At 43.5% G+C, this 22,318-nt stretch overlaps 1 protein-coding gene across 4 annotated transcripts in view; it reads left to right on the top strand.

Moving 5' to 3' along the window:
• Positions 1-3,970: 3,970 nt before the first annotated feature.
• Positions 3,971-22,318, top strand: part of SIK3 (SIK family kinase 3) — a 242,451-nt gene continuing 224,103 nt past the window's right edge. For all 4 annotated transcript variants that reach the window (XM_055307174.1, XM_055307171.1, XM_055307172.1 and 1 more), the window contains exon 1: positions 3,971-4,243. In XM_055307174.1, the coding sequence (XP_055163149.1) occupies positions 3,971-4,243 (273 nt within the window). The remainder of the gene's footprint in view (positions 4,244-22,318) is intronic.

The raw sequence follows: 22,318 nt of genomic DNA, 5'->3' as shown, positions 1-22,318 counted from the left end.
TAACTAAGTGTACCTCTCCCTAAGGAGCATGTCCTTTTGTGAAAAAAAGTTATCCTGAATAATTTTTTTTTCTGTACCCAGTGTATTTTCCCTTATAAAACCAAAGGCCTATCTACCCGGGGAAAACATTGATCCTAAAAGATGATTACAGTCACATCGAAGAGTGCAGAAAACCTTGAAAAGAAATCATACTTAAAGATCTTTTGGATGATCTAAAGGGTGATTAATAATACTCTAAAATTGCTTCCACATCCTAGAACATATGGCAAGTAGTATGGATAATTTTTTAAGTTTGGTGTAATAGCTCAAATGGCTCCATTTAAAAGAAAAATGTGGGCAAGCCGAACAGAAAATCCTTGAGTGAAAGTTTATTTAGCTTCTCTTAAGCCCCTTCCCCAAGATCTTTTATAACAGGAGACTATGTACTTTACTTTGGCTGCCTAGACACCCAGGGGGAGCATTTGGACACGACTGGGTTGATCTGGGATAGAAGGAGGAAAGGCAACCGCCTCATAGCTGAAGTGGTAATGCAGAACACAGCCCTCACAAAGAAAAGGCACACATTCGACTCCTCCAGAGAACCAGGGAACATTGAGTGTTTGGACAATGTGATCAGTGTCCTGATTACTATGTGATGGCAGGATTTATAACTGGCTAATAATTTCCTTGTTTGGCAATATGTGGCATATAAATATGGTATTGCTTTTTGACATACAGCACATTTCTGAATGATGCCCTTCTATCAACTGACTGCTCATATAACATTAGCTTTTTTTTTTTTTTTTCAGAGTAGTAATAAATTGGGCCAACGTAAAGTGAGGGTTGGACTTTCTTCAAGGCTCTGAGAATCTTTGGAGCTATGTTGTGAGGTTGCAGTTTTCTTTCAGGTCACTGGTAAACTGCTCTGCAGACAAGCTAAGAGCACCTTTAAAGTCATGAAAGAGTTAATGAATTACCTCCTACTGCTTATATTTCTTTCTGGGCAGACCTTAGGTCCTCAGAGGTTCTCCATCATTTCTAGGGTCTGTGGGCCTACAGTATCCATCAGGAATGCCTTGGCTTGCCCTTTTCAAATTCTAGAAACAAGACCCAATGACATTACATAGGAAGATGTCTCATTTTTGTCTCTGAATCGATCTTTTGCCTATTAAAAAAAAAGTCTCTTGTTTTTCTAGAAAAGAGTGAGTTGGTTATGGAGCTGGGTGAGGGCTGGGTGGGGGCTAGTTTTCTGCTTCCATGTGTGATGGCAGGGACTCTGGGAACTCAGCCCCCTTCCCCCCAGGGGAGTTTGCAGCTGGGCAGGGACACACCTTCCAAACTGTTTTCTAAAGGCAGCAGAAGGACACACTAACCAGCAAGTCTCATTCCGGTGCTACTTACAGGTGAAGCTTCCCGGGTACTTCAGTCCGTTTTGTAGTTTGCTGTTTGTTATGCTTCAGTGCCAGCTCCATCCTGCTCTCAAGAATTCCTGGAGTCCTCTTCTTCCCTGGGTCTAAACTGAGTTCAGTCACCCTGGGCTTCTGGAGAAACCATTTTTTTACCAGCTCCTCCCTTGCCAGATGCATAATCCAGTCCAGGAGGGCTCTTGGGCTCCAGAGAACACCACCTGGGTTTGAATTCTAGTTCTACCACTTTCGAGTGTATGACCATGGCCAATTGCCTCAATCCTGCGGTGCCTCATTTTCCTTATAGGCGAAATGGGGAGAATAGTATAATGTGTTTCACAGGGTTGTTGTGGATTGAGTTCGCTTACATAAACTGCTTAGCATCCCGACACGTTGTTATTATTGACTGCCAGTTCCTCCCCAAGCCTACCTCAGTCTTAGCACTCAAGAAATCCTTTCTAAATGCATACATCTAAACTATTTTCCTTGTTCCCTCATGATTTTTGCTGCTCTGTGCCCTCCCCAGTTTTCCATGTTCTTTTTACCAAGGAGAACCCTTCAAGGGAGCTTTCGAGCAAGTCTTTGTCCCACTCTCAATGGGACACACTATCTACTGGCCTCAATCCCTATAAGCAGGGAGCATAAATAATCTAACACACAGCATACATATTCTGGTCATTATGAGGGACCAGCATGATCTGCCTTTCCTCTTTGGAAGTGAGACCCATGCTCCATTTCCCAGTTTCTCCTCAGAAGCTTCTTGTTTTTGACACCCTCCAGAGAGTGCCAGAAATTGTGGTACTGGATGTTCAATGATATCTGTGAGTGGAGGAGAGGCTGTGAAGACCCTGGCGAGAATGGTTTTGGTTCTGTTCCTCCCCAGTAAAAGATTCTTTTCCCCTTGCCTTACTAGCCAGCTAAGATCTCTGTTGAGACCCCCCCACCCCAGGGAGATGGCGAAAACTGTGACTCTGGAGTGCAGCAACTGTCACTCTGGAGGTCATGAAGTGGTAAGAGAGGTTGGTCACACCCCATCATTTATCTGGGATTGAATGAGCTCAACCAAGGCAAGGGCTTAACCAACACAAGAAGCTGAGGACCATTGCATCCTGATCCTTGCGCTAGCGCTAGTCGAGCAGCCAATCGCTGTTAATTGTGTTGGCAGTTTGGAACAGCAACCAGGGAACTGATGCAAGACAATTGTGGGATGACCTCTCTGTCCCGTCCTAGTGCCAGCCATTACTCATAGTCAGATGGGGAGCCAGAAGGCTCGTAAACGCTTTTGGGTCAGAGAGAGTAAATAGGCTCTCTCCTTCTCACACATTCACGGTGCCCTGGGTGTCAGTCTTTGACGTGGTACATGCGGTCGCCTGACGACACCGTTCCGCCACACAGACAGACGTCCAGGTGGGTAGATCAGGACTGGACTGAGCACATTTTCACCCTGGAGCGTCCAGCCCTCTCCCTGTCTCTAGCACCCCCCCAGGCTGCCAAAGGCCACCTTGCCACTGCCAGCCCCGTCGCCTACCCCTCTTCTTCCCACCCAAAGCAATTCAATCAATCTAGTTAATAGAAGCAGCGGGACAAAGTAGAAGGGAAACCGCGGAACTAGTGAGGAGGGGCCCTGGGATCCGGAATGCCGGAGAGCAGAGCAGGGGGGAGAGGGGGAGAGAGAGAGAGAGAGTGAGATGCATTGTTGGAAGCGTCACTCTGGTCACCTTCGAGGTCTCTGGAGGGTCCCCGTGGGGAGGGAACCATGATGCTAGAATCTACGTCTTGGTTTTGCCTAACGGACGGTTTTGTCCCTAAGCAGGACGAGGCTTGCCGGGCGACGCGCAGCACTGCTCCAGCGGGGTCATGCCAGGGACACAAACGGGACGCGGGCGCCGCGACAGTCCCCGCTGCAGGATCGCTGGAGGCCGGGCGCAGGCGCGGGAGCCCCCGGCGGAGCGCACCCCGCGCGGCCCCGCGCCCCAGTGCCCCGCGGGCCGTGCCGATGCGCCCGCTCGGTGGCCGCGGGGCCGCCGCGCTGTGTCGGAAGGATCTTGCGGAAGAACTGCCCTGCCTGGCCACCGGCCTGCTTACGGTTTCCTCGGCGCGGCGGCTGCTCCTGCCCGGGTGGCCTCGAGGGCTAAAGTGGGACGAGGCCGGGGTTTCGGGGACGAGGCAGTACTTTGTTTCTCGGGAGGCCGGGTGACTGCTGAAGGGGGGCGGGGGTCCCGGCGGGGGTCCCGCCGGCGGGTCGCCTGGAGCGCCGCGGCCTGCACCTCCCGCGGCCCCGCCCGCGAGCGCGGCGGCCGCCCCGCGCGCACCGTCCCGCCCCCGGAGGGGGGCGCCCGGGAGCCAGCGCCCGAGCCGCCGTCCCACGCGGGGAGGGCGGGCGGGCGGGTGACGTCACGGTCGCCATGGCCGCGGGCAGTGACGCGCGTCGGCACGTGACGCGCCGTTGCCATGGCGCCGGGCCCCGGCGGCGCGGGCGCCCCGCCTCCCGGAGTGACGTCCGCCGGCCCCCCCGCTTTTCCCGCCCCCCGCCCCCTCCCCCCCGCCGGCTCCCCGCGGCCCGGGAGGTTTCACTGCACAACAAGATGGCGGCGGCGGCGGCGAGCGGAGCTGGCGGGGCTGCCGGGGCCGGGGCGGGGGGAGCCGGGCCGGCGGGCCGCCTGCTGCCTCCGCCCGCCCCGGGGCCGCCGGCCGCCCCCGCTGCCGTGCCCCCGGCGGCCGGCCCGCCGCGTCCCCCCGCCCCGGCCTCCCGCGGGCCGGTGCCTGCGCGCATCGGCTACTACGAGATCGACCGCACCATCGGCAAGGGCAACTTCGCGGTGGTCAAGCGGGCCACGCACCTCGTCACCAAGGCCAAGGTAGCGGCGCGGCGGGAGCGCGGCCCGGGGCGGGGGGCGCGGGGCGCGGGGCGCGGGGGCGCGGGGCCGCGGGGCCGCGGTCGGGGCCGGGGCCGGGGCCGGGGCCGGGGCCGGGGCCAGCGCAGGGCGCGGGGCCGGGCGGCCGGGGCCGGGGACCGACGCTGCGGAGCCGGGGCTGCGGGGGGCGGCGGGGGAGCTCTGGGACTCCCCGCGGAGCCGCACACCGAAGCCGGGGGTGGAGCCCCCGGGGGACGGGGGCAGGGGCTAGGAGGTGCGGACCGCAGGGTGGCAGCGCGGGGGGGCTTCGGAGAGGACCAAGGACGGCCGGGGCATGCCCGGGGTGCGGGGGTGCGGGGGTGCGGGGGTGCGGGGTCCTGGCGCCCCGTGACACATGCCCGGCAGCGCTTGGTCGCCCGGGACTGATGGGAGGTCGCGGCGGCGAGCGGGAGCCCGGGGACGGCCCCGAGGTCGTTGGAGGAGGCGACGGAGAAAACGGGGAAACGAGGGGAGGCAGATTGCTTTGCTCCTCCGCGGGAAGGGGGCTCAGGGAGCAGAGGCCCAGGGCGCCCCAGGTTCGTGAGGGCACTAGGGAGTCAGGGGGTAAGCAGTTCGGGAGAGCTGGGTTGCTGCTTTATTTTTAGTTGTTGGAGGGTCTGGAATCGTGGGCTTTTATAGAGCCCCGGGGTGGGCTCTCGGTGGTGGTGGGGGAAGCCCGGTGGGTGATGGAGGAGGTGTTGGAGGAACCCAGACCCTGGAGGATTATTACACTCCTTGGGCCCTTTGGTTCTCCAGGGATTTGCGGAGCTGTTGCTAGTGAAATGGGCCAAGGTCAGTTAGGAAGGCACATAAGTACACATGTACGGTTTGACATATAAAATTCCTTTTTTTTTTTTTTGAGGAAATGTGGGGTAGCCTTCTTCACTGGAAGTATTGGAATCAGAGTCCTCAGGAGGAATCTTTTAGTCTTGAGAGGACCCACAAAGCCCATTTGTACTCCAGATCTCTTGCTTTGCTCAATCTCTCACTTGAATGAATACTTTCAGTGTAGTCATTCATTATATCTAAAACTGCAGTTTGTGTTTTCCTTCAACCTGATGAAGCACCCTTAGAGCTGCTGCTGCTTCCTACCAAAGCCACATCAATTCCTCACCTCCTCAGTCTGGCCCTTATCATCGCTTGCCTTGTTTTTTGCTTTTATGGCAATTGCTTATTTTCAGAAGCCAGTAACTTATCTAGGCCTTCTCTCCTGTTCACTCACAACCTGAAGTTCCTTTTTTCCCTCCTTTCTGTCAGAGCCTACAAGGGGCCCTTTCCACCAGGGTAGCAGGGTAGGTGGCTGTGGAAAATTGATTGGTCAGTTTCACTTCCTCTGGGGGGCCCCCTTCAGCCTTTTTGTCAGTTTTTATGGGAGGGCCTCAAGTCTGCAGGTCTGCTGAATGAGATACCAAAGTCCAGGATTCTCTGATGTCACCCTCAGACCCTGAGGGGGACTAGACTGAGCCAGGACTTTGGTGCATCTCTGCCTGTCCCCCCCCCCCCAACATGCACACCCAGGTGTTTACAGTTCTATTTACTGTTAGCTAAGCCAAAGTTATGTTTATAAACAATACTAGTTGTTCGAGAGCTTTGTTCCTTGTTTCAGTATTTCCTTTTTTTTTTTTTTTTAAACCTCCCCCTCTCTTCTAAGTAATCACATTGAGCTCCTGTGATTATTTTGCTCTGACCTCTGGGGGATGGACTCCATGAACTTAATTGGTTTCCTGGTTTATGGTATCTATGATTTAAAGAATTTTGTGTCTTACAGCCCTTGGATACACCAAAATATTGATTAAAAAAAAATCTGTGACAGGGTTGTATGTTTTTGTAAATGTAATTGCAAACAGTTGATTCTTGACTTTATATATAAAAGAGACATTTTTATCTTCAGTAGTCAGCAAAGCCAGTGGCTAATTATGGCTGATCTGCTTGCTTTCTAATTTCCCTATGTGTGTGTGTGTGTGTTTCTTGGTTTTTCTCTGAGGTCTTGGTGTCCTTTAGGATAGCAGCATTTTAAACATTAGCTTGTTTATAAACGGGTGTCACTGTTTATGTTGGTTTTTATCTTTGATCATTTGTGGTGTGCAGTTATGTAATGCGTATGTATGGAAATATTTGAAATCCTGAACGATACCGAATGAAATGGCTTGGACAATGAGTTGCATGTGTGCGAGGACCACACCAGCGCTCATTTGTGTTTCTGTAGCAGTGTGCAATTTCCTAGTTACAGTTACAAGTGCCCTATCTTTTGCTGCTTAAATTACTCTGACGACATGAGTGAAGCTTAATTCACAAGGAGTTGTCATGTGCTCTGGGTGAACGATGAGCATATTTTGGCCTGCTCCATGGTTATCTGAATCCACTTTGGAAGGGATTCTTAAATGCTGACAGCTTAGATGTGCCTAACAGCTGTTGACATACAGTGTGATGGCCTATTAAGGCCATGGTTTGGTTATATAATGGCAAAGAAGGTGCCTAGCTAGGTACTGGTAGATGCAGAAGCTGCTGTTTCAATTGCTCAGGGAGATAGATTTTTTCTCTCCGTGCACTGCAGCATTTATTTTACTTCTGCAGTCAGGTCACTTGGAACGAAGAGAGCTATTTTTTCCCCCCACTTCTTTCTAGAATCTATAATTTTTTGTTTCATCTTTTAGAAGTCTGTGATTTTTTTTTTTTTTTTCTCCTCTTCCCCTGTAAGCCACTGAATGGTCTGGGTTTTTCTTAAAACCGTGTCTAACAGGGGGATCCCTGGGTGGCTCAGTGGTTTAGCGCCTGCCTTCGGCCCAGGGCATGATCCTGGAGTCCTGGGATCGAGTCCCACGTCGGGTTCCCTGCATGAAGCCTGCTTCTCCCTCTGCCTGTGTCTCTGCCTCTCTCTGTGTCTCTCATGAATAAATAAATCTTAAAAACAAAAACGTGTCTAACAATTAGATTCCGGTAATTCAGAAGATACTTGCATTGGTTGAAGGAGGGTAGGTTATCAGTGCTTTCTGAACATCAGAGAAGTATTTAGGATCACCTTTTCTCACACACACTATCCATTCCAAGGACTAAGAGGCTAAAGTAAACTTCATTTATTGACTAAGCTACTGCCCTCCGTCCAACCATAAGCGGTGAGGGTAGCTCTTTCCCAAATTCTGTTAACTCTCAAACCTCCTCTAGTAGGACCCTGGGCTGAAGAGAATCAGTAGAGAAGAGGAAATAGTTTCCTGTTAGGATGCTGGTGACTTTTACAGCACGGCCTTCATGGGCTCAGACTTAATATTGGCAGTTCTGCATTGCTTAGAGCATCATTGCAGAACAAACAGGTAACAGGAGAGAAGATTCATCGGTGACACACTTTGGTCAGCAGCTCACCCTGGCTGTCTTTGTCCTACCTTCTGTGATTTCCTTTTTTTTTTTTTTTTTAAGAAATCTTAGTCTGAGATTCTCTGCCTGTGTGCTTTCGGTAGGACACTAAAGTTTAAAGAGATTGAAAAAAAGATTTTGTGCTTTCAGATTGTTTATAGTCTGTCTCCTTTGCCTACTTATACTTCTACTGATTGGATTAATGGGAACAAAGGGCAGATATATGTTGTATGCAGTTTTTAAGCATATTTCTGACTATAAGAGCCGTTGGTCAAATACTTATAAAGTGTTATTTCAACACATATGTATCACTTGCCTGCTTTTGGATTGTGGTAAGAGCTTGAGCTTTTGGTAAAGCTGCCTTGGGGTTGAATCCTCTTCTGCTTAAAAGCTGGATGATCTTGGATCAATTATTTACCTTCTCTGTGCTCGGATGTGGTCATCTGTAAAATGAGATGGCAGTGGTACTTACAAGTTTGGGTGTTATAAAGATTAAATAAGATAACATATGGGAAGCTACTGGAACAGTGCCTAGCACATAGTAGGCATGTGGTGAATAGCAAGCAGCAGCAGCTGCTGTAGTAAGAAAGATGAATAGGACAGAGCTCCCCTCTTTTTGTTTTTCATCTGTTTGGAACAGTTCATGAATACATAACGCCATTTGTTTTGGGTAGGAAGATGTCATCTTCATGATACGCTTTCAGGATAAAAAATTAGCTATTATTTCAGTTGCCACTTTGAGATATTTGGGTTGAACTGTGGACTATGGGCTAATTTAATGAAATTGACATTTTAAAACATAATTTTCCATTAGTTAAGCTTTTTTTTTTTTTTTTTTAAAGTAAGCCTATACCCAATATGGAGCTTGAACTCGTGACCCCGAGATCAAGAGTCTCACGCTCTACTGACTGAGCCAGCCAGGTGCCCCTAAACCTTCTTCTTTTTTTTTTTTTTTTTTTAAAGCAATTGTGAGACTTGTCTAATGAAAACGGACTAACAGTGGCTTTTGCTTTGGGCCACCCCAAATTCTTAGTGTGTTTGTGTAACTACTCTTTGTTATATTGGTGATGGAACAGAGTTTATCGGAGTGTACTTCCCCCTCCAGAGATTCACTTAAGTCTGGTGGAGAATATGAAGAAATATTCCTGCAAACTTAAGAATACATTTTGCATTTGGGTGCACAGTGTGCTACTTAGAAGGCCAAGGTCAGGATTCTTAACTTTAGATATTACACAGAGAAAACATCTTGCCCCATGACCCCATTCCAGATGTGGACCAGCCATAACATATGTGTGTGCTGTGTGGTTTACTGCAAACTCATTTTCATGAAAGGGAACGACTCAGAGTGGGCAAGGGCTAGTATTTTCACTTCTAAGGAAGAGTTTAATGGAACAGAGTAGATGATGCTTATGCTCATGAGAAGGCTGAAAGCAAGATTCATTGGTAAATAGAAAAGAGAATTGTATCAAAAAGAAAATGAAAGGAAGATTATGCTAGATGCATTTGAGGAGGATAGTTCCATCTTTGATAATCTAAAAATGACTATTGAAAGACAGCTGACTTTGTTTTGATACAGTTGTGATGGGGTTACTAACTTTGTTGAGATTTTGTGAAGAGCTAAGATTGATTTGGACTGGTTTATCCAGAATCAAAATACCAGTATTCCACTTTCAACATCAAAGCTGTTTATTTTAATAATCTGACTTTGGTGCCAGCTCCCTAGAAAGTCATAGATCTGGCTCAAGCCAGAGGTGCCCAGACTAGTTATTTCTGTGCCAGAAGTGCTGTTTTCATTTTCCAAGCATCAATCTGGCGAATGTTTTCTAGTTCACGGCATAAAAGAGAACAAAATGGATGCTTTGAAGGGAAAAAGAAATGCTCTCTACTTACCAGAACCTCTATAATTCTAATAAACATCAAAAACACCTTTGCACAGGGATGGAACCTTTTCCTTATCCATCCATTCATTCAGCATGTATATGCTGAATCCAAATTTTGGGTCAGGTTCTATCCTGGGCTCTTGAATTTACCAAGAACAACAGGGACAAAAGCTCTTGCCTTCTTGGAGCTTACTTTCTAATGCAGGGAGACAGACAAGAAACATGTAAACAAATAGCTTCATATAGTATGAATACCATGAAGAAAATAAATGGGCTAGAGAGTAGGGAAGAGTGCTGCTTTAGGTAGAGTTGTCAGGGAATGCCTTTCCATAGTGATGAGATATATGTATATATGTATTTTATAAGATGATGGCCATTTTATTATTATTTTTTAGACAGAAGGGAGAGGGAGAGAGAATCTTAAGCAGGCTCCACATCCACCACAGAGCCTGACAGACTCAGTCTCACAATCCTGAGAGCATGACCTGAGCCAAAATCAAGAATTGGATGCTTAACTGAGCCACCCAGGTGCCCCACAAGGTGATAATATTTGAGCTAATACTTGAAGGATGAGAAAAAGCCAGCCTGAGAAGATTTGGGAGAATTTTTAATGCAGAAGGAATGGCAGGTACAGTGGTGTTGGGATAGAAATGAGCTTGGTTTATCCAAAGATTAGACTCAAGGTCATGGTGCCTAGAGCTTCGTGAATAAGGAGGAGGATATTAAGGGGTGAGGTCAGAAAGTTAGGGGCCAAAACATGTAGGTCCAATAGCCATTTGATGGAATTGAGTGTGAAATGGGAGCAGCATCAGTGGATATCACAGTAGAGCTATGTATCATCTGATTTATGATTTAAAAAATTCATGCTGTTTATTTTATGGTTAAGGGTAAAAATGCTTTTTCTAGTGCATTTCTTCAGATAAGGGAGGTGTTCAATTTTAACAGCTTACATTCTTTCAGAGACTTCGTGTCACTGGGACGGCAACCACCCCAGCATCTCGGGGTCAGCCTGGAGGACTTGGCTCTCATTCCCTAAGACTGGCCATGGGAAACCGAGCGGCCCCTTTACCCCTTGCCTCTTCTTGCACCCAACTCCCCTGCGGGCCCCCAACTCCCCTGTGGTCCCCCACCCCCACCCCCCCGTACACCTCTGTTGGAAGTTGGACGGTTGGATGTTGCACACGGCTCTCGGTTCCATTTTTTTTCGTCGGGGATCTGCTTTAGCACAGGCCGGTGTCTCTCCAGGTGCTCACTCAGGTTCTCCTTTGTTGCCCACGCCCCACACATACCCCTGGGGAGCACTAGATGGCATGGGCCCTCGGGGCTACTGCCCTAAATCCACAATAAAGCCATTCTGATGCCCCTCAAAAAAAAAAAAAAGTGAACGACATACATTTTCCACATTAATTAAACGTGATCAGCCAACAATATTTGCTGATGTGGTTGCGGCGGGGAGACACAAAAAAGATCTTAGACATGTTCTATTCCACCTTTTTCTTTCCCAGAGTCTAGAAAGATGGACTTCATGGAATTTAGGATATTAGGCTTTTAGGTGCTAATTAAAGGAGTTTGGACCAATTATCCATTGGAGTTTGTCTCTTTGGTATCTCCTCCCACCCCCGTTTTGCCCAGAAACCTACAGTTAGTTAATGGGGGAGTTGGAATTTGAAACCAGGCATTCCTACTTAACTCTACCCTGACTCTTCCAGTCTTTGAAAACCTTGTCCTCGCCGTCTTGATCTTTTATTGAAGAAACAAGATTTATCTACTAATTAAAGTCTAAGAGATTTATCATTTCTAGTAAAACAGACTCCAAAAATGAGATGCCATTAGAGGAAAAATTCCCAAGTAGGGAGGAAGAGTAAATATACCAACACTGTATTTCACCTGTCCTTTTGGCATTATTGCACTCTGTCACTTACCAGCAGCCCTCCATGGACTTTAAAACCTACCAAATACCCCTTTATGTCCCCTTGACTTGACTGAGGGATCAGAAAAGCCTTTTGTAGGGTGCCTGGGTGACACAGTTGGTTAAGCATCTAACTCTTGTTTTTTTGCTCAGGTCATGATCTCAGGGTTGTGAGATCGAGCCCTGCGTCAGGCTCTGCACTCAGTGAAGAGTCTGCTTGAGATTCTTCTCTCTCCCTTTCCCTCTGCTCCTCCTGCTCGTGCTTTCTCTCTCTCTAAATAAATAAATAAATAAATCTGTAAAAAAAAAAAGCCTTTCAAAATACTAAGGAAGTAAAAAAGGAAAGAAATGAACACAGAAAAGGCAATGACCATAAACACAGTCTGCCTTATATAGTTTTCTTTTACCACTATATCTCGCTTACTCCCAGGGAATATGAGTAATTATACTTTTGCTCTGTTGGGCTGGTCTGGTCTGTCTTTGAAAGTACCTTTCTGACATGGACTCATGACTTACCAGATCACTACCAATTTCTAGGGCATGGTGCTATATTTTAACTCATTAAGAGAACTATTCATGAAGATATATACCCTTATTGACACAGGTCAAGAGAACCAGTTGTCTAGGGCTCCTCTTTTATGGTTCTACTTTCTGGTCTAAGAGTTACACCCAGGGGCACCTGGCCGGCTTATCGGTAGAGCATGCAACTCTTGATTTCGGGGTTGTGAGTTCAAGCCCTACACTGGGTGTAGAGATTACTAAGAGCTATGCCTGTTCCCCAAGTGAATGACCTCACTCATCAGGTGAGTCCCTGCCCCCTTCAAATAGTGAGAAGCTTGGTTCCGTTTGACCTAATAGGATAGACAGACTGTCATGTAGATAACTGATAACATCCAGAGAATGAAAATTATATACATTCTCATAGGCTTTTGTCCTAATGTAATAAATAATTGTTAAATAACTGGCCTAGGCAATGTCTTCTAGAAGCCTCAACGGCCTTGGTTGTATTACCTTGAAAGGGCTTGTTTTGGATCTGTTCAAAATAAAATTCTTTCAGCTACTACACACCTGTTGGATGAGCCATGGTGAAGTTATGTTTAGGAATGTATTTCTCTTTAGGAGATGTGTGATCCACTGAAGACAAGGATACTTAATGTCAGAAATCAGTTTGTCAGAAAGGTAAGAATCAGATTGTGAATACTTAGCCTCATTTCCTAGAAACTGAAAAGGAAGGAGAAATACACCCCATGGCCTGTTTAAGCTTGTCTGTGTGGGCTGCGCTCACTCAGTTGGATACTTTTGGCCAGTTGTCTTAGACTATATTTAGGTTTTGATTAGGAAGTTCTGAGAATTTTCAAATTTCTGCATAGTTTCATCTCTAGTATGTACATGCTTACCAGCAGCGTGCTTTACTTCCCATTGCTCCCTTCCAAAGAACTAAATGTGAAGATTCAGGTTAACTAATCTCATTTCCTGGGACTAAATTTTTTTGTAAAGAAACTTTTCATTCACTTGTTCCAGCCATCTATTCATCCACCTACCCATCCATCCAGTAAATTTTTGAAAAATTATTTATCAAAAACCAGGAATGGATGCTATCTGCATTGAAATACAGAAAATACAAATTTATACATAGTGAAGTTGAGTCTGCCTTCTACCCCAGTACCCAGCCACATGGTTCTTTTTAGTCTTGTTTCTTATTTATTAAGCTCTACTCTGGATCAGTCCAAATGCTAGATGCTGTTTGTGGCATGTATGTAATTTCTAGAAACAATTTTATTTAAAGTTAAAAAAAAAGAGAGAAAATAATCTAGGTTTTAATGCTTGTTAGGAGGCACAGTGTGATAATTTAATGTAAGCTCCATGAAGGCAGGGATTTTATTTTATTTCATTTTTAAAAAAGATTTTATTTCTTTGACAGAGAAAGAGAGTGAGCAAGCCCAAGTAGGGGGAACAGCAGAGGGAGAGGGAGAAACAGACTCCCCACTGAGCATGGAGCCAGACACCTGGCTCCATCCCAGGACCCTGAGACAAGGCAGATGCTTAACCGACTGAGCCACTCGGGCGCCTTGAGGGCAGGGATTTTAATCTGTTGTCTGCTGCTGTATTCTCAATGGCTACTAAGAGGCATTTACAGTGCCTGTAAATACTCATTTAGTGAATGAATATCAGGATTAATAAAAATGGGAGCTGAGCTGGTTTTTATACTCTTAATATATCTTAGAATTTTACGACTAAAATTTTCTATCTCCAGTTAAGACGTTAAAGACAAGTAATTTTCTATTTTATTCTCGCAAGTCTCTGGGTAAGGAGATTTCACAAGCTTTCTGGGCAAGTAATTTATTTTTGGCATATCTTCAACTTTTCATTATTAGGAAGTTCAGTATATCTAAAGTAAATCCTGCAATTGAAATTCTAGTGCCTTACTTTAAAGGGACGGTTCTCTCTCGGATGCAGGCTCCCTGTGGGTGATTTCCTGGAGAAGGCCCCACAGTATATTCAGCATGGTCAGCCTGTGCCCTGCCTCTTCTGCCTTGGAGCTTCTCTTCCTTTGCAGACTCACCAGTGTGTCTTGGGCTGCTAGCACTTCCTGAAATAACATCAAATTCTGTGTTGTTACCTCTGGTTCTTTTTGTGATACTAAGCGATCTTATTTAAAAACAAAACAAAACGACTTCTTGGTCACTGGCCCTTAACTTTAATGGGTTAAATTCAGTGGTCCTTATTTTTAATGGATTAATTCAGCCAGTATTTGTGTGTCATCTGTACAGAAAACGTAACAACTACTGGTCCTAGAGGACGAGAAGAGAAATTTTATTCTTGTCAGGGCAGATTTAGGTTAAGTTAAAGGAGCAGTTGAATGCGTACAGCTTGAACCTGATAGAGGAGGAAGACAAGAGGTGTCTAGGATAAACTCTTACTCCAGCCCAACTGCTTCTTACTGAGCTTTCTTCTACCCCCTTGTTTTTGTCTTCCTGATTATAAAAGTAATTTTTGCTCATGGAAGAAATTTGGGGAAAACTCAGAAAATTTTAAAGCAAAGGGGGGAAATCACCTTAGTCCTGTCACCTAGAGGCAACAGTTATTTTATTTTAAAAGATTTTATTTATTTATTCATGAGAGACACATAGAGAGAGGCAGAGACACAGGCAGAGGGAGAAGCAGGCTCCATGCAGGGAGCCCCACATGGGACTCGATCCTGGGACTCCAGGATCACACCCCAGGCTGAAGGCAGGCGCTAAACCGCTGAGCCACCGGGGCAAGGCAACAGTTATTAATATTACAAAATACTGGGATCATATTGTTAGGCTAGTTTATTCCTTTTCTCTTTTATCATTATAAGCATTTTCCCATCACTAGAAGCTCTTTAGAAACATCAGTTTATTTATTTATTTTTAAAGATTTTATTTAAAGATTTTATTTATTTATTCATGACACACACACACACACACACACACACACACAGGGAGAGACATGGGCAGAGGGAGAAGCAGGCTTCATGCAGGGAGCCTGACATGGGACTCGATCCCGGGTCTCCAGGATCACACCCTGGGCTGATGGCAGCGCTAAACTGCTGAGCCACCCGGGCTGCCCAGAAACATCAGTTTTAATGGGTGTATACTCTTCCACTATCAGACTAGTGTCATTTTTTGAAACTTTTTATTTTTTAAAAGTTTTTTTTTTAAGAGATCTTATTTATTTATTCATGATAGACACACACAGAGAGAGAGGCAGAGACACAGGCAGAGGGAGAAGCAGGCTCCATACCAGGAGCCCGATGTGGGACTCGATCCCAGGACTCCAGGATCACGCCCTGATCTGAAAGCAGATACTAAACCACTGAGCCACCCAGGGATCCCATGAAACTTTTTTCATGATCGAAGTTTCTTTGCAGTTTTCACTCTTGAGTTCTTTGGTATGCCCATTTTGTCCACATGAGTTTTGATGCATTTCTGATTTTTTTACTCAGGATAGATTGTTGGAAGTGAAATTACTGGGTCAGAGGGTACACGTATTTTTGAGACACTTGATATTTGTGTTGCCACACTGCTTTCCAGAAAGGTCGTGCCAGGGTTAGCCTCCTAGCATGTGTGAGGAGGCCTTCTTTCTTCATCTTTATCCCCTTTGCCTTCTGAAACCCTACTGTGCCTCCGAGCCTGGGCTGGCAGCTGGGCTTTTGGACAGGTCAAACGAGCTGCCTCTTCCTTCTTTCCCTGAGCCCAACCTGGACAAGGAGGAACAGAGTGAGTAAGACTCTCACCTTTTAGTTGTTGGTGAATCACCATTCTCCCTTGATCTTTCACAAGCAGATGCAAACTTAAATTGGAGAGCCTTACCCAAATCCTGGCTTTTCAAAGAATTTGTCTTGGGTGAACCCGAGTGACAATTTGAGAGATTAACGAAGGCTGTAATTTACTCCTCCCTCTTTTTAAAGGTAAAAAGATGGTGAAGGGAATTGTAAGGGAGATAATTTTGTGAATAAATATGGTGATGCAGCAGCCCTATGATGTTTGAATTTGCTTATGTACTCTACATGTTAGCTAAGAGGTTTTCAAGGGTAATTGGGCTGTATGGGATATTGTTCTGAGAATGTTTTAGGGTTACCACTGCTGTATTTTCAGCATCCAACAATATGCTCTTTTATCTCCTATAGAATACCTCTTATGCAGTCAGTTTGGATTATGACTTCCTTGGTTAATTGGGGCTGAACAAATGAAGCAGAGAAATCAGAAATAATGATGTATATGTACTTGTAATATTTTAACTGAAAATATACATAGGCATTTGTTCACTAATCTTTTTAAAAGTGTTTATTATGTAAAATTTCAGATGTAAACGAAAGCATAGAGACTTAGGTTAATGAACTCCTCACCCAACTTATGTTGTCACCACCTCATGGCCAGTCTTTCATCTGTACCCCTTCCCAATTCTTTCTGTCTAGTTTACTTTGAAGCAGATTACAGAATCCTGTAATTTTATCCATAAATATTTTGGCATGTATCTCTAAATACGGATTCTTTTTCAAAAAACACGACACCTGGACCTTTATCCTACCTAAAATAACAATTCCTTACTGTCAGTAAGTATCAAATCAGTGTTAAAATTTCCCCAACTGTCATATATACATACATATATATTTTTTTAACCACTTATTTTTTTTTTAAAGATTTTATTTATTTATTCATGAGAGACACACAGAGAGAGGCAGAGACATAGGCAGAAGGAGAACAGGCTCCCTGTAGGGAGCCTGATGCGGGACTTGATCCCAGGACCCCAGGATCACGACCTGAGCCGAAGGCAGACGCTCAACCACTAAGCCACCCAGGCACCCCTTAACCACTTGTGTGTTTGAATCAGGGTCTAGTTATAATTGATTGATGTCCCTTAAGGTTTTTTGTTTTGTCTTGTTTTCCTCTGTAGGTTTCTTCTCTCTTTGCAATTTAAGAAACACATTCACTAATCTTTTGATGTAGGGCCAGGCCTTTCTTTGTGTATTGATGTCTTTTTTTTTTTTTTTTAAAGATTTATTTATTCATGATAGACATAGAGAAAGAGAGAGAGAGAGGCAGAGAAACAGGAGGAGGGAGAAACAGGCTCCACGCCGGGAGCCCGACGCAGGACCTGATCCTGGGACTCCAGGATCGCGCCCCGGGCCAAAATCAGGCGCTAAACCGCTGAGCCACTCAGGGATCTCTGTATTGATGTCTTGATTGGAGTTCCTTCATCTTGTTTGCATTAAAGATACCCATAGTTTATCATCTATGATTTCCAGTTTGTTTTGCTTTTAAAAAGCTGAGCATGAATTTAAAGGCATTTGTGAAGCAGTATGAGTACGGAATCCCTCAAGTTTTATGATCTACCCCTCCCCTACCCCCAGTCCTTTACATCTGTCTCATCTACATCTAATTTGACTTTACCAAGTCTCTGTAAGCATTCAGCTTGATTTTCATAGAAACAGGCCTTTCCTTTTCTCCCTGATTTCAAATAACTAATAACAAGAGCACCTGGTATAAATAGGTTTGGGAAAAAACAATTCTTGGTAAGCACACATCTCAATGGGTGGGAGCAGAAATGTCTAGGAGTAAGAGTGGCTGTTCATTGGGGACAGGTCACATGCTGGGGCACCAGTTGTTTCACAGAGTGAAGGGGGAAGCATTGGTCATTTAGGCAGCTTGGTTGAGTGGAGATGGGTTAAGAGATCTTCTCCATGAACAGAAAACTATAAGTGAGAGTTGTTAGAAATTTGAGGACAAGCTATTTTACAGAATCTGTTATTGACAGGGTATACTTCAAGGTGGTATTTTTGTTGACTTCGGTTAGAGTTTGCCTGAACCGAACTGAATTTGATAATGGGCCAGTGATGTTAAAAATTTGGTGAGGAAACAGCCAGTCTCTCTAGTTTAAAAGGTTTATATCTGTTCACTGCCAGCATAGTGTTCCATGGAACAAGTTGACATTTTCATGTAGTAAGTTGTTTTCTGTTCCTGGCAAAAGAAATCTTGGTTCATATGCCACAAGAAACAGAATTGTTTTTATTGTGGAAGGCAGGAGCAGAGCTTTGTGTTTCTTATTTGGATTAGTTGGGCACCTGCAGAATTTCTGACTTCTTTCTTTCGCTTCCTGCCTCCTGTCGTCCTTTCTTCTGTCAAAATGTTCATTACAATGTTGCATAAAAGCAGCATTCGGACAATAGCTGAGTTTTTTTTTTTTAGTGGCTCATTTTTCCAGACCCTCAAAATAATGTTTTTAGTGATTGCATGTTCTTGGCTTACTTTCCATTTCGCCATCAACAGTGATATTATTATTCTAGTCAAATGGAACAGTTGTTATTCCAGCAATGACCTCTGTGTCTCAATCAGCTGCAGAGACCCCATATTCCTATGTCATACCTAACTACCTTCCATGTGTACTGTCACCCTGGGACATAATTAAATTTTGGGGCAATACTTTCGGATCTCTATAAAGGATTTTACACTCCTTGTGAATAAAATCACTTGTTTGAAGCACGTTGGTCATTGGCCTCTTTGACACATGCACAAGCGTGGCCAGTGATTTCAGTCTGCTGTCTCTTCTGATCTCATTTCTCTTCTTCCTTTTCAGTCAGCAGCTGCATCCAGTGCCCTGCTCTCATTGAGCTCTTAGTAAAAGGGGTACTGTTCTACTGAGTCACAGCTTCTTATATCAGTGGTGGTTAGAGGGTTTTTTTTTTTTTTTTTTTTTTAGGTCAAGTCTCCATTTTGGAGTCACATTAAATTTTAAAATGGCATTTCAGTTGTGTTACTACCTAAATTTCTCTTTTTCTTATGCAAGTTACCAGTGTTTTCTGCTTTTCCAGCTCTTTGGGGAACCTTATTGGCCCATCCAAAATGCCCGAAGTGGTCTATAACAAGGAGTTGAGGGTTGGTGTGGGAGTCAAGGCACATGTTTGTGGATTTAATTTTTGATAGCTGCCAGTTTTCTTTGGCCAAATCACGGAACCTCATGGAGCTTCCAGTTTCTTGTTTTGCTTATGTGTATATATATATATATATATATATATATATATATATATATATATATTTTAAGAGCTTTATTGAGATGTAACATATACAATTCACTCAATTCATTGTTTTAAGTGTATTCACAGGGTTGTGCAAACGTTAGCACAATCAATTTTAGAACATTTTTATTCCTTTTAAAAGAAATGGTGTATACCTATTAGCAGTCATTACCCATTTCCTAAGCCTCCTTTCCCCAGCCCTGAGCAACCACTAATCAATTTCTATAGATTTGTCTGTTCTGGATGTTTCATATAAATAGAATCATACAAAGTACAGCTTTTTGTGTCTGGCTTCTTTCACTTAGAATAATGTCTTCAAGGTTCATCCATATGGTAGCATATGTTGGAATGTCATTACTCTTCATGGCCAAATAATATTCCACTATATGGCTAGGCTGCATTTTGTTTATCCATTCGTGAATTGATGGACATTTGCCTTATTATATTATATTGCCCTTTGCCTATTATGATCAATACTGTCATGAACATTCATATGCAAGTTTTTGTGTGGACATATGTTTTCATTTCTCTTGGGTATATATATCAAAGAGGGAAATTACTAGATCATATAGCTCCACGTTTAACTTTGTGAGGAGTTGCCATACTGTCTTCCAAAATGGCTGGACCATTTCCATTACCACTAGTAGTGTATGAGTAATGTTTTTCTATATCCTCCCCAAAACTTGTTGTGTTCTTTCTTTTTGATCAAGCTATCCTAGTGGATGTGAGGTGGTATTTCATTGTGGTTTTGATTTGCATTTCCCTAATGATTAATGGTTTTGAGCATCTCTTCATGTGCTAAATGTTGACTTGTAGATCTTTGGAGAAGTGTCTATTTAGATTTTTGCCTGTATTTTAGCTGGGTTATTTGTCTTTTTGTTGAGTTATAAGAATTCTTTACATATTCTAGGTACAATTTCTTGATCAGATATATGATTTACAGATATTTCCTCCCATTCTGTCTCTTCACCTTGATGGTTTTGTTTGCAGCACAAAAGTTTTTAATTTTGTTGCATTAGTTTTTTAATTTGTCACGTTATTCTAACTCTGAAATTATATGCTCTGGTGTCAATATTTTCTTCTATTTTTACTCATTCTCTTCCTTTCTCTTGCTTTTAAACAGTTCTCCCTTTTCCAGGGCATTTTATAGCCTCAAAGTCTCTTTAGAAACATCTGTGTAGGGGCTCCTGGGTGGCTTAGTTGTTAAGCATTTGCTTTGGACTCAGGTCATGATCTTAGGGTTCTGGGATCCAGCCTGTGTTGGGCTCATCTGCTCAGCGGGGAGCCTGCTTCTCCCCCTGCCTCTTTCCTGCTTGTACGCATGTGTGCTCTCTCTCTTTCTCAAATAAATAAAATAAAAAAATCTATGTATTTATTTATCTGATACATGTGTCTTTGAAATAATCAAGCTTTACAATTACATAGGAAGTAGTTGTTTCCTTTCTCCAGAGAAAACATTAACATTTTATAACCAGATTTTCCTATTCGTGTGTTAACATTTTATGTTTTTTGTTAAAAAGGGATCATACCACATATTCAGTTTGCTACTTGTTTTTTAATGTAAATTGTAGATCTCTGATATTCTTCCGTGTTAGTACATTTTGCCCTCATCTCAATCTTTTTAATGGCTGCAGGGTATTCCATTTTAGGGGAATACTATAATTTATTTAAGTTGTACCCTATTGATAGGGTTAGGGTTGTTCTCAGCTTTTATTTATTGATATCTATCACGAATTACATCTGTTACTGTGCCTGCACATTTACATTTGCACACTTGTGCTAGTGTTTTTTTCTATTCCATTTATTTGCTCTTGCATTATTTACTATTCAAAAGACTCAGACTTTTTAAAATTAAAAAAAATTTCAAATGCAAGAGTTTGATTAGGTCCAACTTCAAGTAAATGTCCCAAAAGTTATGTATTTTTTTCTGTGAGGTTATGTACAATGTTAGGATCTTCTTTTGAAATTAGGTTCTTCATTTTCTTAGTCATTTAATAGAATAATGCACTAAGAGAGGAATGCCTGCATCTAAGTATGAATGCTTCAAGTTTTATAAATGTTGCCAAATTGCCCTCCAAGAAAGGCCAAGCTAATTCACTCAATTCAGGAGTGTATCACAATGCTCTCTCTGTTCTCTTTAACACTGGCAACCAGCCACCTTTTTAGAGAGTCAATCTGACAGGTAAAAAATGTCATTTTAGTTTCTAGTTATTTAATAGTGAATTGAATTATCACTTAATTTGTCGATTGGCTATTTGTATTTCTTCTTGGAATTGTCTGTGTTGTTTACTTTTCTGTTGGGCTTTTGGCCTTTTCTCATTATTGTGCATAGCTTTCTGAATATTAGGGAAATTAGTTACATCTAAAAATACGACAGATATGTTTCTGTGTTTGTCTTTTGACTTTATGTGTTATGTGTATTTTGTTAAAAATACAAAATGTAAACATTTCTATGTAGTCAGGTTTTTCTCTTTTTTTATTTAATGGCTTCTCATGTGGTTTCCATCCTCATTCCAATCTTATAAAAATATTTACCCATGTTTTTGTCAAGTACTTTTATGGTTTTGTTTTTAAATTTAGATCTTTGCTTCATGTGGAATGCATTTTGGTTTAAACCAAAGAAGAGATCAGTTGTGGAATTTGTTGGAGTTGTAACTTTACATTTATTTTTGTGGTTATTAATAGCTTTCTTCTCTTAACTGGACTGTAAGCTCCATGAGGGCAATAGATTATATACTTTTTATCCTCCTGTTCTTATTTTCAGCGTTGAGCACAGTGCCTACCTCATGCTATGCCCTCCATTTATGGAGGATTTATGAATGAATCTCTTTCTCTTTGTCTCAACACAGTATCTTGAATAATTATTTCTTTCTTGATTTTGAAAAGCAACTATTCTACAAAATCTCCAGATGCTTGGATACATTTCCAAGCTCTTTTAATCCATTGATTGTACTACCTTTACTTGCTACTATGTAGCTTTAATTATTATACCTTTCTCCTGCTTAAAGCATATTTGAAAGGCTAGCCTCAATGTTCTTAAGTATACCAGTTTGGGAAGCACTGTGATCTCCTTTAAAAACTTCTTGCTATACCCCTTAGAAAAGATTGATTTAACTTACTGATTAAACATTTTGAGAGTCAGCCTGCAAAGTGGAAATGATTTGGGGGTGTTATTGCTGGAGTTTTTCTAGGATATGACATCCTTAGTTCTGGCTTGACATCCTAATAGTCTTTAAAAACTCTCATTTTGTAATCTTGGGCATCTCTAGAAAAACATAACATTTTTCTCAGAGTCTTTTAATGCAGAATACACAGAGGGTAGGTGGGAGAAAAGGCATCGAGACATTGTGTTGGCACCCAGT

The sequence above is a fragment of the Nyctereutes procyonoides genome, unplaced genomic scaffold (assembly GCF_905146905.1).
Source record: "Nyctereutes procyonoides isolate TBG_1078 unplaced genomic scaffold, NYPRO_anot_genome, whole genome shotgun sequence".
Taxonomy (NCBI): domain Eukaryota; kingdom Metazoa; phylum Chordata; class Mammalia; order Carnivora; family Canidae; genus Nyctereutes; species Nyctereutes procyonoides.
The sequence above is the reverse complement of the archived record's forward strand: the minus strand, read 5'-3'. Positions and strand labels throughout refer to the sequence as shown.